Source organism: Zingiber officinale, chromosome 2B (genome assembly GCF_018446385.1).
Source record: "Zingiber officinale cultivar Zhangliang chromosome 2B, Zo_v1.1, whole genome shotgun sequence".
Classification (NCBI taxonomy): Eukaryota; Viridiplantae; Streptophyta; class Magnoliopsida; order Zingiberales; family Zingiberaceae; genus Zingiber; species Zingiber officinale.
The window spans coordinates 43,090,377-43,104,878 of NC_055989.1; the positions used below are offsets into that span (position 1 = coordinate 43,090,377).

The 14,502-nt window shown below is 38.3% G+C and overlaps 1 protein-coding gene across 1 annotated transcript; it reads right to left on the minus strand.

Moving 5' to 3' along the window:
- Positions 1 to 13,046: 13,046 nt before the first annotated feature.
- Positions 13,047 to 14,204, minus strand: LOC122048248 (uncharacterized protein At2g39795, mitochondrial-like). The gene is made up of 4 exons (XM_042609843.1): positions 13,938 to 14,204; positions 13,422 to 13,783; positions 13,188 to 13,343; positions 13,047 to 13,077 (listed from the first exon to the last, which is right to left on the minus strand). Exons 1-4 carry the CDS (start codon positions 14,202 to 14,204, stop codon positions 13,047 to 13,049), a joined length of 816 nt encoding a protein of 271 aa, XP_042465777.1.
- Between the last annotated feature and the right edge of the window lie 298 nt (positions 14,205 to 14,502).

A 14,502-nucleotide genomic window follows, 5' to 3' on the forward strand; every position in this document is an offset into this window, starting at 1 on the left:
AAGTAATGAGCGGTATCTAGCAACACATCATTACTACCCAATGTTACAAGAATGTTGAGATCCAACATCACCTTGTGACTACTAATTATGACTCCTCACAATATATGACAAGTGTCCTTCTATCCTAGACATCTAGATTGATCAATGTGAGGCATAGACCGTGTCATCCTCTAATCAATCTAAATCTTGAACTCCAAGTAGACTCACTAAATCAAATGAGCTCAATATCTCATATTGACTCATTTGGGCATGGTCATGCACTTCGTGGTCTCACTCTATCAAGAATATCGATGTCTCTCCCGTCATATAGGAGGGATAGATCCCATCTACATCACTCACATCCCTCTGCATAATTCGTTACATACCCAGTAATCGCCTTTATAGTCCACCCAGTTACGGGTGACGTTTGACGAAACCAAAGTACATAACTCCTTATGTAGGGAACCATGGTGACTTCAGGTCTAAGGACTAGTAGTCATACTAATAACCACATGAGAAAGTATATGACACTCATATAACGATCCATGAGACTTTCTCATGGCGGGTCATTCAGTATACATTCTCCAATGCATACCCATGTGTCAACTTGATATCTCTATATCCATGACTTGTGAGATCAAGTCATTGAGCTGACCTACATGCTAGTCTTATTATATTAACATTGTCCCTAAATGTTAATGCACGACTAGGAATGATTTAGAGTAGTGTTCCCTATATCATCTCACTATCGATTCAACCAATCGATTGATATAGGTAAGAACATTTCTACTCTAGGACGTTACTATACTTATTTTATCTGGCACTAATACAAATAAGCATAATAACCAAAAACCAAATGCCTTAATATATATACATGAATATGATATACATGAGTCCATACAATCATCAAATGATTGGCTCTAGGGCTCTAACTAACAATCTCCCACTAGCACTAGTGTCAATCAGTATAGGTTCTAAGGCCTAATGACCTAGTGTGACCATCATGCTTCCTCTGTGCCAAAGCCTTGGTCAAGGGATCTGCGATGTTACCCTCTGTAGGTACTCTGCAAATCTTCACATCTCCTCTATCGATAATCTCTCGAATGAGATGGAAGCGCCGTAGTATGTGCTTGGTCCGTTGGTGTGAGCGAGGTTCCTTTGCCTGTGCTATAGCTCCATTGTTGTCACAATAGAGCTCAATGGGGTCAGCAATGCTAGGAACCACCCCAAGTTCAGTGATGAACTTGCAGATCCAAACTGCCTCCTTTGCTGCCTCTGATGCAGCAATGTACTCGGCTTCTGTTGTAGAATAAGCTACTGTATCCTGCTTAGAACTCTTCCAGCTGATAGCACCACCATTTATGCAAAATACGAACCCCGACTGCGATCTATAGTCATCCTGGTCGGTCTGGAAGCTAGCATCACTGTAACCCTTTACAGTTAGCTCATCATTGCCTCCATATATCAAGAAATATTCTTTAGTCCTTCATAAGTACTTAAGAATATTCTTGACCGCTATCCAGTGACTTTCACCTGGATCTGACTGGTATCTGCTCATCATGCTCAAAGCATACAAGACATCAGGTCGAGTACATAGCATGGCGTATATGATCGATCCTATGGCTGAGGCATAAGGGATCTGATCCATGCGATCTCTCTCCTCTCTAGAAGAGGGACCTTGAGTCTTCGAAAGACTCACGCCATGTGACATCGGCAGAAATCCCTTCTTGGAATTCTGCATGGCAAACCGAAGGGGTACCTTGTCAATGTATGTACTCTGACTTAGGCCAAGCAATCTCTTAGATCTATCTCTATAGATCTGTATCCCTAGAATGCGGGATGCCTCACCTAAGTCCTTCATTGAGAAGCAACTCCCTAGCCAGGTCTTGACAGACTGAAGCATAGGGATGTCCTTCCCAATGAGTAGTATGTCATCCACATACAATATGAGGAAGACAACTATGTCCCCAACAACCTTCTTGTAGACACAAGATTCATCTTCATTCTTGATGAAACCAAACTTTTTAATTGCATCATCGAATCGAAGATTCCAGCTCCGAGATGCTTGCTTTAGTCCATATATGGACCTATGCAGCTTGCATACTCTACTAGTATGCTGTGGATCTACAAAACCCTCAGGTTGTGTCATGTACACATCCTCGAGTAGGTTTCCATTCAGAAACGCGGTTTTGACATCCATCTGCCATATCTCATAGTCATGGAAGGCTACAATAGCAAGCATGATCCGAATGGACTTAAACATCGGTACTGGAGAAAAGGTTTCATCATAGTCAATACCATGAATCTGCTTGAAACCTTTAGCTACCAAGCGACCCTTATAGGTAAGTCCATCCATGTCAGTCTTTCTCTTAAAGACCCACTTACACCCAATGGGTTTTACCCCTTCAGGTGGATCAACCAAAGTCCATACTTGGTTGGTGTACATGGATTTCATTTCGGATCTCATGGCTTCCATCCATTTCTCGGAATCTGGTCTCATCACAGCTTCCTGATAGGTGGTAGGCTCATCCTCTATGAGCACAATGTCATCATGGTCAGACAAGAGAAAAGAGTATCTCTCAGGCTGACGACGTACCCTATCAGACCTGCGAAGAGGTATGTCTACTTGAACCGGTTGTTGTTCCTCAACTCCTTGTGGAACAACATCATCCACAACACTTTGTGGTTCCAGTTCAATTTCCATCGTGGCATTAGTGCTATTGTTCGCATCTTGAACTTCTTCAAGATCGAACGCGCTCCCACTAGTCTTTCTAGAAACAAAGTCCCTTTCTAGAAAGACCTCAGTCTTTGCCACAACTACCTTGTGCTGATTGGGAATGTAGAAGTAATATCCCTTAGTTTCCATGGGATATCCGATGAAATAGCACTTGTCGGATTTGGGTCCTAATTTGTCTGAAACTTGACGTCGTACGTAAGCCTCACAGCCCCAAATTCTCATGAAAGACACCTGGGCTCCATTGCCTACTCGTAGGTCCACCTCGCCCTTTGTCAATGCCCTGCTATTTCTCAGCGCCTGCACATCAGTACAAATGTGAGAAGCACATCCAGTATCTAATACCCATGATGTAGAAATAGATAGATTGACTTCTATAACATATATACCTGAAGTTGAAGTCTCACTTCGCTTCTTCTTAAGATCCTCCAAGTATACCTTGCAGTTCCTCTTCCAGTGCCCGGTCTGACCGCAGTGGAAGCAGGTAGCATCCTTGGCGACCCCTCCTTTAGGCTTCAGTGCCTTGCCTTTGCCCTTGGTTTGGGACTTTCCCTTACCTTTGGGCTTGCCCTTGCCCTTGTGCTTCTGGACCATCAGAATGGGCTTAACCTTCTTAAGGTTAATCTCAGCAGTTCGTAACATACTAAGTAGCTCGGGCAGTGGCTTGTCAATCTCGTTCATGTTATAGTTGAGAACGAATTGACTATAGCTATCCGGCAAGGACTGCAAGATCAAGTCAGTGGCCAGCTCTTGGCCAAGTGGGAACCCCAGTCTTTGTAGGTTCTCTATGTACCCAATCATCTTGAGTACATAAGGACCTACGGGAGCCCCGTCTGACATCTTGCACTGAAACAGTGCCTTAGAGATCTCAAATCTCTCATGCCTCGCTTGTCCCTGATATAGTTGGCGAAGATGCTCAACCATATCGAAAGCGCCCATGAACTCGTGTTGCTTCTGAAGCTCAGAGTTCATGGTCGCGAGCATTAGACAGGACACATCTAATGCGTCATCTTGATGCTTCTTGTAAGCATCTTTGTCAGCTCACGGGGCATTGGCAGGAGGAGCCTCCGGAATGGGCTGCTCCAGAACGTACAGTTTACGTTCCTGGGTGAGAACTATTCTCAAGTTCCTGTACCAGTCCAGGAAATTCGCTCCGTTGAGCTTGTCCTTCTCAAGGACAGATCGCAGGGAGAAGGAATTCGTGTTCGACGTCATGGTTATCTACAATAGAATAAAAGCAGAAATAAATATCATATTCTTAATCATTTAATTAGGTCTTTAACTAAATGATGCTCCCACTGAATTCTATAATTCATGTGGGACAAGATCCACATCATACTAACCCTTGAGTTAGCTTTGGCTAATACGCCCAAGGCATAGTATGATCGGTAGGTAACGATTACCAATTACATCTCTATGCAACTCTTTTATAGAATCAATATCCGCATTTATATTAAAACTCAAGTTAGCTTTGGCTAATACGCCCGAGAGTTAATATAAACGTGATTTTATCCTACCTTTCCAACTATTGGAAGAATGCCTATAGTTGACTCGATCCAACCGAGTAACTAGGAATACTCAATCTAATTGAGTTTGTATTCACCCATGCGTTGATAGGCGGGACCAAGATTGTCCATCCGTACCCTACCAAGATAATATGTATTGCTCTGCTTTGGCAGATTCAACAATACATGTGATCGAGATAGTGATAGGTATCACGGCACGGTTAGGCATTAGAGTTGAGTCGATTGAGATCTAATCTAATCGAAAAGGATGCATCTTGTGCATGACTTAGATCTAATCTAATCACAAGGGTGCATCATGTGCACGACTTAGATCTAATCTAATCGTAAGGCACTAATTAATTAACTACTTATTAAATATTCATCACATACACAAGCAATTAATTAATCTATTTGTGATTTAGTCATGGCCCTACTACGATCTTCTCAAGCCAATGAGAAGATCGATTGGTCAACCTAGGGTCAACAGCTTCTCCAAGCTCCTCCCTTTGACCACCTTGTGTTGCTCGTGCCCGCCTCGGAACTCCGTCTCGTGTGGACCCTCCACCGCTCCAATTTGTACATTACAATTTGAAACTCGAGTTACATTCGAGTCTAAATCTAATTTACAACAAGAATATAAGAGAAGGCACGACGCGCAGGTCGCGAATATAATACAACACTCGCAAACACATAACGGCACGCAGGCCGTATTATGAATTACAACACAACCAATCATATTGGGTTTTTGGGCCATGACTATCATTAAATTAATATATAATTCAAAATTATATATTTTCATAATTTTCTATAATTTTAAAAATAATTTTTACAATTTTTACGAGTAAAATTTCCCGGCGGTCCCGTTTAGCGGTTTCGGGCGCAATCGCGGAACGGATCCCCTTGCGGGGCCCAGGGGCAGCGCCCCTACCCACGATCTAACCATCGCGAGGGTTCCTTTACGATCCAACAGCGCCTAAACCGGCTGTCCCAAAACGATTTGGGTCGAGACATTGCCGTTTCGGAAAAAATCTTCCCGGCGGGTTCGTTTTTAGCGATTTCGGGTGCAATCGCGAAGCAAATTCCCTTGCGGGGTTAGGGGCAATGCCCCTACCCACGATCTAACCATCGTGAGTTGCTCCTTTGCGATCTAATGGCACCCGAACCCGCTATCCCAAACGGATTTGGGGCAAAACAAAGCCGTTTAAAAGAAAACTTTCCGGTAGCCGAAGCCTACAAGTGCCGAGACACTTGTGCTTCGCTTCTACGGAAAAATTACTCATAAAAACTCTAAAAACTCAATTTTTATAGAAAATCACAGAAGGTATATTTTTCATAAAAATACAAACGAACTCGTACAAGTCTTTGCACGTGGCTCTGATACCACTGTTGGGTTCGTCGGGCCGCGAAAACCGCTTTTTCGCGTCGCGAAAACCCCGAGTTACCCAAAGCCATGGATCTCATGCAAAGATTCGTAAACAAAACTTTTCGAAAAACCTTTTTCTTGTACGAGTTTGTAAAAACTTTAGATCTACACTAAAGTTAAGATCATTACCCTTGTAGCGAAGCCCTTCGCGTTCCCGCTCGTCCAAGAAGTTGCCGGATCTCTAGACCGTCAAGCGTCGGTCCTCTAGAAGTATCCACACGAACAATTCTTGATGGAGAAAACCTAAACAAAGGTGTGCTAGCACCTTGATAGGTCACGGCAAGGAAGAGGAGGGAGAGTAAGGAGAGAACCCAAGGAAGGAGAAGGAGTTACACCACTTGAATGGAAAAACAAATTCCCACACCCACACAAAGTGGCCGACCACTCTAAAAAAACTCACAAATTAATTGCATTAATTGCAATTAATATGAATCCATTAAGAGAATGGCTTTGTAACTTCCATGAGGTGGCACCCATGATGATGTGGAACATCATTATTGGTCCACCTAATGCCAACTCACCAATGAGGTGGCAAAAGGTCAATTCAAAATTGACCTTTGGTCTTCCTTCTCAAGTCAAGTCAAACTTGACTCAATCTCTACCATGGTTGATCTAATCTAACCATTTGATTCGAGCCAACTTAATATAATGAATCTAATTCATTAAATTAAATTGAGTCAATGAGTCAAAATCTAAATTAGACTCATTGAACACATGAATCAACTTGAGTCAAACTCAAGTTAGCCCAATTAGGATTACTCTTAATCCAATTTGATTTATCAAATGAATCTAATCCTCTTGGTTCATCATATGAACCTAATCTCCATCTAATTGTCCTAAGTGTGTGACCCTATAGGTTCTTGTAACGTTGGCAATGCCCTAAACCCATTTAGGATCATAAGTAATGAGCGGTATCTAGCAACACATCATTACTACCCAAGTTACAAGAATGTCGAGATCCGACATCACCTTGTGACTACTAATTGTGACTCCTCACAATATATGAGACATTGTCCTTCTATCCTAGACATCTAGATTGATCAATATGAGGCATAGACCGTGTCATCCTCTAATCAATCTAAATCTTGAACTCCAAGTAGACTCACTCGATCAAATGAGCTCAACATCTAATGTTGACTCATTTGGGCATGGCCATGCACTTAGTGGTCTCACTCTATCAAGAATACCGATGTCGCTCCCATCATATGGGAGGGATAGATCCCATCTACATCACTCACATCCCTCTACATAATTCGTTATATACCCAGTAATCGCCTTTATAGTCCACCCAGTTACGGGTGGCGTTTGATGAAACCAAAGTACATAACTCCTTATGTAGGGATCCATGGTGACTTCAGGTCTAAGGACTAATAGTCATACTAATAGCCACATGAGAAAGTATATGACACTCATATAATGATCCATGATACTTTCTCATGGCGGGTCATTCAGTATACATTCTCTAATGCATACCCATGTGTCAGCTTGATATTTCTATATCCATGACTTGTGAGATCAAGTCATCGAGCTGACCTACATGCTAGTCTTATTGTATTAACATTGTCCCTGAATGTTAATGCTCGACTAGGAATGATTTAGAGTAGTGTTCCCTATATCATCTCACTATCGATTCAACCAATCGATTGATATAGGTAAGAACCTTTCTACTCTAGGACGTTACTATACTTATTTTATCTGGCACTAATACAAATAAGCATAATAACCAAAAACCAAATGCCTTAATATATATACATGAATATGATATACATGAGTCCATACAATCATCAAATGATTGGCTCTAGGGCTCTAACTAATAAAGGTGTAGTTAAGAAATCACCTTGGGAAATTAAGTACTCATCAAATTCAATGAGTCATAACTATTTTCAGAACTTTCAACTATCAAAATAAGGCAAGGTGTATAGAGATCCTCAAACTAGACTATAACAAAATCCTTTCAATGAAAAATAATGCTCATGTCCTACTATTAATGATAGAGAAAAGTAGATCACCAAACAATCTAGCACTCATATCCTAACAACATGAATCTAAACCATAAACATGTGAATAATTTTGTTATCAAATAAATGTCATGCTCATTTTGTTCCACTATAGATAGAAAAATAGATCACTAAATATACTAACATTGAGAAGTGTAACTCATGAAAGCCAGATAATAAATGTGTTAGTAGTTTACTCATGGACACGTTAGTAGTAATAGTGTGGATAGTGTAACTCAAAATACCTCAAAACTTGAGAGAAAACTAATCTAAGAAAACAAAGTGCAACAATTTATTATCAAAATCTAAACTATAACCCAACGCAACATATATGCATCTAAGTATTTATCCTCCCAGACTTAAATTTTTTATTGTTCCAATAAAAACAAAGTCAAATATGAGAGAGAGTTAAGGTTAAAGGAGATACCAAGTGAGACGTGCCATGTTAATAGGTCAATCAAATTCTAAAATTATTCTAGTATCCTCAAGCTTCCTAAAAAATGTATCCTGAAAAAGAAATATGGATAAGAAAAACTAAATAAAGGGGTTGGGTTAAGAAAAGAGAAAAGAAAATAAACTGAAACAATAACAAGAAAGAAATTTGGGTTGCCTCTCAAGAAGCGCTTGTTTTAGGTCCTAAGCTCGACCACCTCATTAATCTCATCGAAATTGTAGTCTTACCATAGTGAGAAACTTTCAAACTTTTCTTCCAATGGCCGATATTATTATGAAGAGAGCTATCATCAAAAGAGCAATGTAGTGTATCACTGCTCTCTTCATCTTAGTCTCCTTAAGAGTCTTTTTCGGCGATCAGAGACGGTTCAGCGTGAGCTTCTAATTTTTGGCCTCTTGAAAACTTGCACACCCACAAGAAAAACACACCTCCCACATACATGTTAAATAAGTAATAACTAGAATGATATCAAGTTTAGTTAAGTAGTTATGAGAAATAGAATCACATCCAACAAAATCAAGCATAGGTACCTCTATAAAGTTTTCTAAAAGATCACTAGTGATACTTACTTTGCATTGCTGAGAGATACCTGATAGTTCTAAACAAGGGGATGTGACTCCTTCTGGTTCTTGCAGTGTCTCTAGCTCTTGTTCAAGTGGAGGTGATTCTAAAGAAGTTGATTCCTTGGACTCTTCCTCTACTACAAAAACCCCTACACATATATCATCAACCAATTTCATTCTTACAAATTCCATAGTATCAATTGGTTGTATGATCAAAGGAGGTGATTGTTGAGATGCTGCTTCCACAACATAGCTCCCTACACTTCCTTTCACAACTTCATCAATAGCAGGCCAAAGGGAAGGCTCCTCTTGATTATTGACAATAGGAGGTATTGGAATTAAAGTAGTATACTCCTTTGTCAGATTTTCTATTTCATTTGCCCCAAGCTCATTTACATTATCATATTCATCTCATTGGATTAAGCTTGGGAGGCTTTTTAGCTTTCCCACATTTTCCATAATCTATCTTCCAAGGTGTGGGAGGAAGCTTCTATATCTTGTTTCTCAAACTCATATTCATGTATAATGCTCATCTGAGAGTCCTCCTAAGTTGAGAGTAGAGTTGGCATTTCAATGTAAAATGAGTCTACATTGCTACTCTTAATCATTTGCTTCATATCCCTGAGCATTTGAGCTTGATTGACCAAAATTTCTTCCGCCATCTTTTCCAATCTATCTTCTTGAGATGATGATTGAACTTATAATGTTGGGCCAAAATAATTCTGCCTTCCTTCTAGTTGATTATTTTCAAAAAAATTGGGATTTGCTTCAGCTGGATATTTGAGAATGTGAATTTGAATAGGTTATTTCATTAGGCTTGCTTTCAAGCTCTTCCAATGATTTCACTAGATTATTGATCCTTAAACAAGTTGCAATGGAATGACCCGTTACTTTACAAACCTCATAATAACCTTGTTCCAGCCTCTGATTGTAGTTGGGGAGGGAACCCCACAAGGACGGGTCAAATAATGATGGACAAGTACTTTCCACATGACTTGTTGTAAAACAAATATCACAAAAAATAATATAAGAATTCACGTTTGCATTTTGGTTGAACCTATGAATTAGAGCAATCAACTTCGCCTTCAAGGAGTCCATGTCTATCTGAAAGGGAATGTGTTAGAAATAGATAAACATAAAGTAACAAAATTAAAGTAGGAAAGGAAACAAAATGCAAAAAAGGGAATATAATGCAAAGATGAAAAATAAGGCATAGAGAATAATGAATGAAAGAATTAACGAGCTAAAGAATTAAAGAATTAAAGAATTGAAGAATTAAGGAATTGTCTAGACAAACTCTAATGTAAACTAACTAGATTCAAACACTCAATCCCCAGCAACGACGCCAAAAACTTGATGTCGTGACCGCAAGTGCACGGTTATCGTCAAGTAATAAAATTTATAAAACTTGATCCCACGAGAATTGAAGATTAAATGCTAGTTGCACTACAACAAAAACATTAAAAGACAATGGTTAAAAACCATTGTCGTAGGCCCTTTAAAACCGTTGTAATTGGCAGTGTTGTTAAAAGTGGGGGGTTACGACAACGGTTTTAAACCATTGTCTTTGAATGAAAAGAAAATAGTTTTGCAACGATTTTAAACCGTTGTCTTTGAATGAAAAGACAACGACTTAAAACCGTTGTTATTTAGATCATTTTTAATAACACTGCTAGTTATAATCATTTTTGGGGCTACGACAACAGTTTTTAACCGTTGTCTTTGAGGGTGATAGACAACAATAATGGTTTTAAACCGTTGTCTTTTAAATTATTATCTTTTAATACCAATATATCATATTTCAATTTAAATATATAATAAAGAATCATAATCAAGAAAGAATATTCCCCATATCAATATCATTCAAAATGTTAGTTATACAAGAATTACAATCACAAAAGAAGAAACATATCTCATGTTCAAATAAAATTTATCCCAATACAAATAAACTCTATTTACAACTATAAACAATAGCCAAAAGACTAGAAACTTTTAATGGTGGTTCATTCCATGTAGGATTGCACTTAATTATTATCAACCCAAGTCTCATCACAATCTTCAACTTGTAGGATTTCATTGGACTCCTCTTTCTCACTTACTTATTTTTTCATACCAACCTTTTCCAATATGAAGTTGGTGCTGAAGACTTGATAAGGTGCTTGGATGAGAATGAGAAGGGAGACGAGGAGGCAAGCCAAGCCAACCTTGAGGGAAAAGGTCACCATGTCTGTGTCCACTCTGGCAAACTCCCACACTTCCATCATCAATTTCCTCATTGGTATCGTGGCTTTGCCATTATGATCCTTGGTAGACTTCTTCATGCTTTTTTATTGTGGTGTTGCGTTTGGCAGCAAGCAAATGTCATTATGTGCTGCTACCTTTCTTTCCGTTTATTGTAGTTCTACATGTAAGAAAACAACATCGATAGCACAGGTATACAAGAAAATTTAAAAACAAAAGTCTATCTATATATCTTACTTGAAGAATAGGGTGATTGTTGATGTATATGAAACTAGCTCTTTGTTGGTGCAGAAATGAGTGAATGGAGAGATCGACATCGGAGAGCATTTAAAGAGAATTGGTAGATGAGATCATGTTAGTGCAAGTATATGAAACAGTGGGGTAGTGGCTAAATTTTAGCTTAATGTGGAGAATGATACCTGTTAATAATAGAAAGAAAGATGCATTTAGTAAACATGCATAGACATAATTGGATGATGTGGTCATGGATGCTTGAGAACAAAATAATGTATTACAGATAGAGAATTAGAATCATGAATGATAATCCTTAATAAGGCATGAACTGAGAAATTAATAAGGCATGAATGATAGTTTAAATCCTGGACAACATTTGATGTTACTTGGAACATTGGTGGCATGCTAGGAAACTTTGTCAATAGAACCCGCAAAATATAAACATATATTAGAAGATAAAAATATCCAAAACAAGGTCATTATCCCCTCAACTAGTTAGGTTTTTTATTTTACTATGAAACATTACAATACAAACATGTCTGAACTTTAAACAATGTAAACTAACCCTCATTTAAGTAATTGTATTTGATAGAAAAGAGAAAGGATAATAAATCATGCGATTAAATTTGAATATAAAGAACAAACTTTACATTAAGCTAACAGAATTTTTATATTGATTCTAGAAATCTCTTGTCTAAATGAAATATTAATACATTTCATGTGATAGTAAGGATACATCAAGGCAACTATACATAGACTAAGAAATGAAGATTGACAAAATTACTTACAACTGCGATAGAAGGGCTAGAATCTTCCCCAGGATGAGAATGTGTTACGTTAGCACCAAATTTTATAGTTGGTTGGTCGCTAACAAGAGGAATGTGCCTTGACAATGCATCGACAAGAACTGTGTCCCTTCCTCCAACCTATGAATCAAGCCTTAGTAACACAAAGCAGAACAAGAAAAATAGATCCACCTTCCATGTACTCACATTTCCATTGATCTAGAGGCCAACATTGGCAAGGTACTATTTACTCATCCTGAAAACATGCTTTGTCAAGCAACATTGTGAAACTAAACCAAGGTCAGTCTCACATATCTGCTCTTGTTCACTTATAATAACTATGACATATAATAATAAAGCGAACAAGCAAAGGGAAAAAATTAAAGCTAAAAGGTTCAACCAATTGATATTTGTCAACAAGCAAAAATATCAAGTTGTGTCGAACAAGATCAAGTGCAAGAAAGACATCATACCATAAAGAGAACCATCATTATCATGCAATATTACAATGAGCAAATCAAGCTCCTTTCCTTAAGGTTGGAGTATAGTCAATTGCATCATGATAGCGTGTTGAAAGCCCTCTTTCAACATGATCAGGCCAAGCAATTAAAGGATGAAGCACAGGATCTAGAGAAAATTCCTATAAAATATGTAGATAAAAATAATGATCTATGTGGCTCTTCTTCATATAAGATAATTAAGAATTAAGTTGCATGTAGTAAATCATATGCTGTAGTAAAAATGTTGAAGCCATACCATTCCTGATATCTAGCACATCTGAGCAAGCTCATGACAAAATCCCCTAGCTAAATTATCTTGCACATTCTTTGCAAAATTGATACATGTCCAGCTATTCACTCACCCATCATTTACCATTTTCTACAAAGTTTAGAACAAGATATGAAGTAATAAGATGAGCTTAGATCATCCAAATGGCAATCAATATATATATATATATATATATATATATATATATATATATATATATATATATATATATATATATATACAGCATCTTTGGTGTTTGGTTTGCATACTACACAAAGAGCTGGTCTAAAGTATTGTAGATCACCCTGCTGCCTCATCTACAAGGACTTGCACATGTTAAGAAGTGGCAAATGCATACAATTGTCAAGTATCATCTTTCCCTACACTGAACCATCTAGAAACAACTCATACATCACATTAGTAGTAAAACTTAATAAAGAATCATGAGTTCGGGATAAGACTATATTAAATGAAAATCTATTGAAATTTTTTGAAACATTATACTTTTGGATAAACTGATTCAAATTCTTCAACCACAGCAAATAATCATGGTTGTCTTTATTTATCATGTACTCATGTAGGAAATTGGTTGTCAAAGGGGAAATTCCTCTTATCTCTAGATACTTGTGAAAGGATTTTTGCAGATTCTCATCTAGATCACTGCACAAAAAAAATGTTGTATTGTTGTTCCTTAACATAATCATACAAAATAACAAAATGAAGGAAAAGAATACAAACCTGAAATCAGGTCCTTCATAGCCAAGCATCTCATCATCAGATTCTTTGTTTTCTCTGACAGACATGCTATCAATGGTAGCTTCATCAGGATAGGAAGCACACGAGAACTCCAAACTTAGCCCCTTTCCTTTAGATACGACAACGGTGCGTGGGATGCTAGATTGACAAGGTCTCTCCGATTGATCACTATCTTCATCATTGTTGTCAGGTTCATTATCTGGTTCCTCACTAGTGACAAGGCTAGGCATGGAAACTATGACCTCGATACTCTCTCCATGATAGTTTTTCTTCAGAGTAACAGTGTTCATTCCCTTCTCATCTTGGATCTCAAAAGGAAAGCCACCTGGTATCTCCTCCACCTGCTAAACCCATGCGCATATCAAGAACAACATGAATTAATTGGCTAGAAAAGTTTTTTTATTTTTTTGTTTAAAAAAGAAAAGAGAATAAATTAGCGACATTTAGATGGAGAATGGATTGAATTCCTAAAGAAGACAATTTCCTGGCTTGACACACCCTGTCATAATCATCAGATTCCAGTGTGCACTTGATCTCAGAGTTGACGCCTTGAATGAGGTTAGAGTCGGAGGCTAGCTTCATTGTAACAGAAGAGAAAAATGCAGTACAAGGAAGGGGCCACACAGTTCTCTCTGAGATGACATTCCTCAAAGAGTGGGGATGGATAATGGTCGAGAGGCGAGGGTCGAGACTCCTAGAAAGGGAGCGGGCAGCCAAATGAGAGGCAATGGAAACGGCAAGGCAGAAGGCAGCAGAGAAGGCCATTGTCGCGGCAGCTAAAAGCTGAGCATGGAATTAACCGTAATCTTTGCACTTTAGTCAATCTGATCAACTAAAATCTCACGCCATGAATAGATTCAATGTGCAGTCTTAACTAAAATCTCACGCCATGAATTAACCATAAGCAATAAGTTGATGCAAAAAAAAAAAAAATCAATCAAAACAAACAAATCATTTCTAAACTCATCACCAAAGAATCGTCGATAACGATTATTGTAGCAAAAAAAAATCCATTCGATATCAGCCAAGTTCCATGAAGCGGCTGAATACCCATAAATTATTC

Bases quoted from the DNA above. Each gene is read 5' to 3' on its own strand.
- LOC122048248 (XM_042609843.1), bottom strand. From the start codon at position 14,204: ATGGCCTTCTCTGCTGCCTTCTGCCTTGCCGTTTCCATTGCCTCTCAT. The intron at 13,784-13,937 runs GTGTGTCAAGCC...GCATGGGTTTAG, and splicing joins AATCTGATGATTATGACAGG to CAGGTGGAGGAGATACCAGG. The intron at 13,078-13,187 runs GTATAATGTTTC...AGTTGTTTCTAG, and splicing joins TTGAATCAGTTTATCCAAAA to ATGGTTCAGTGTAGGGAAAG.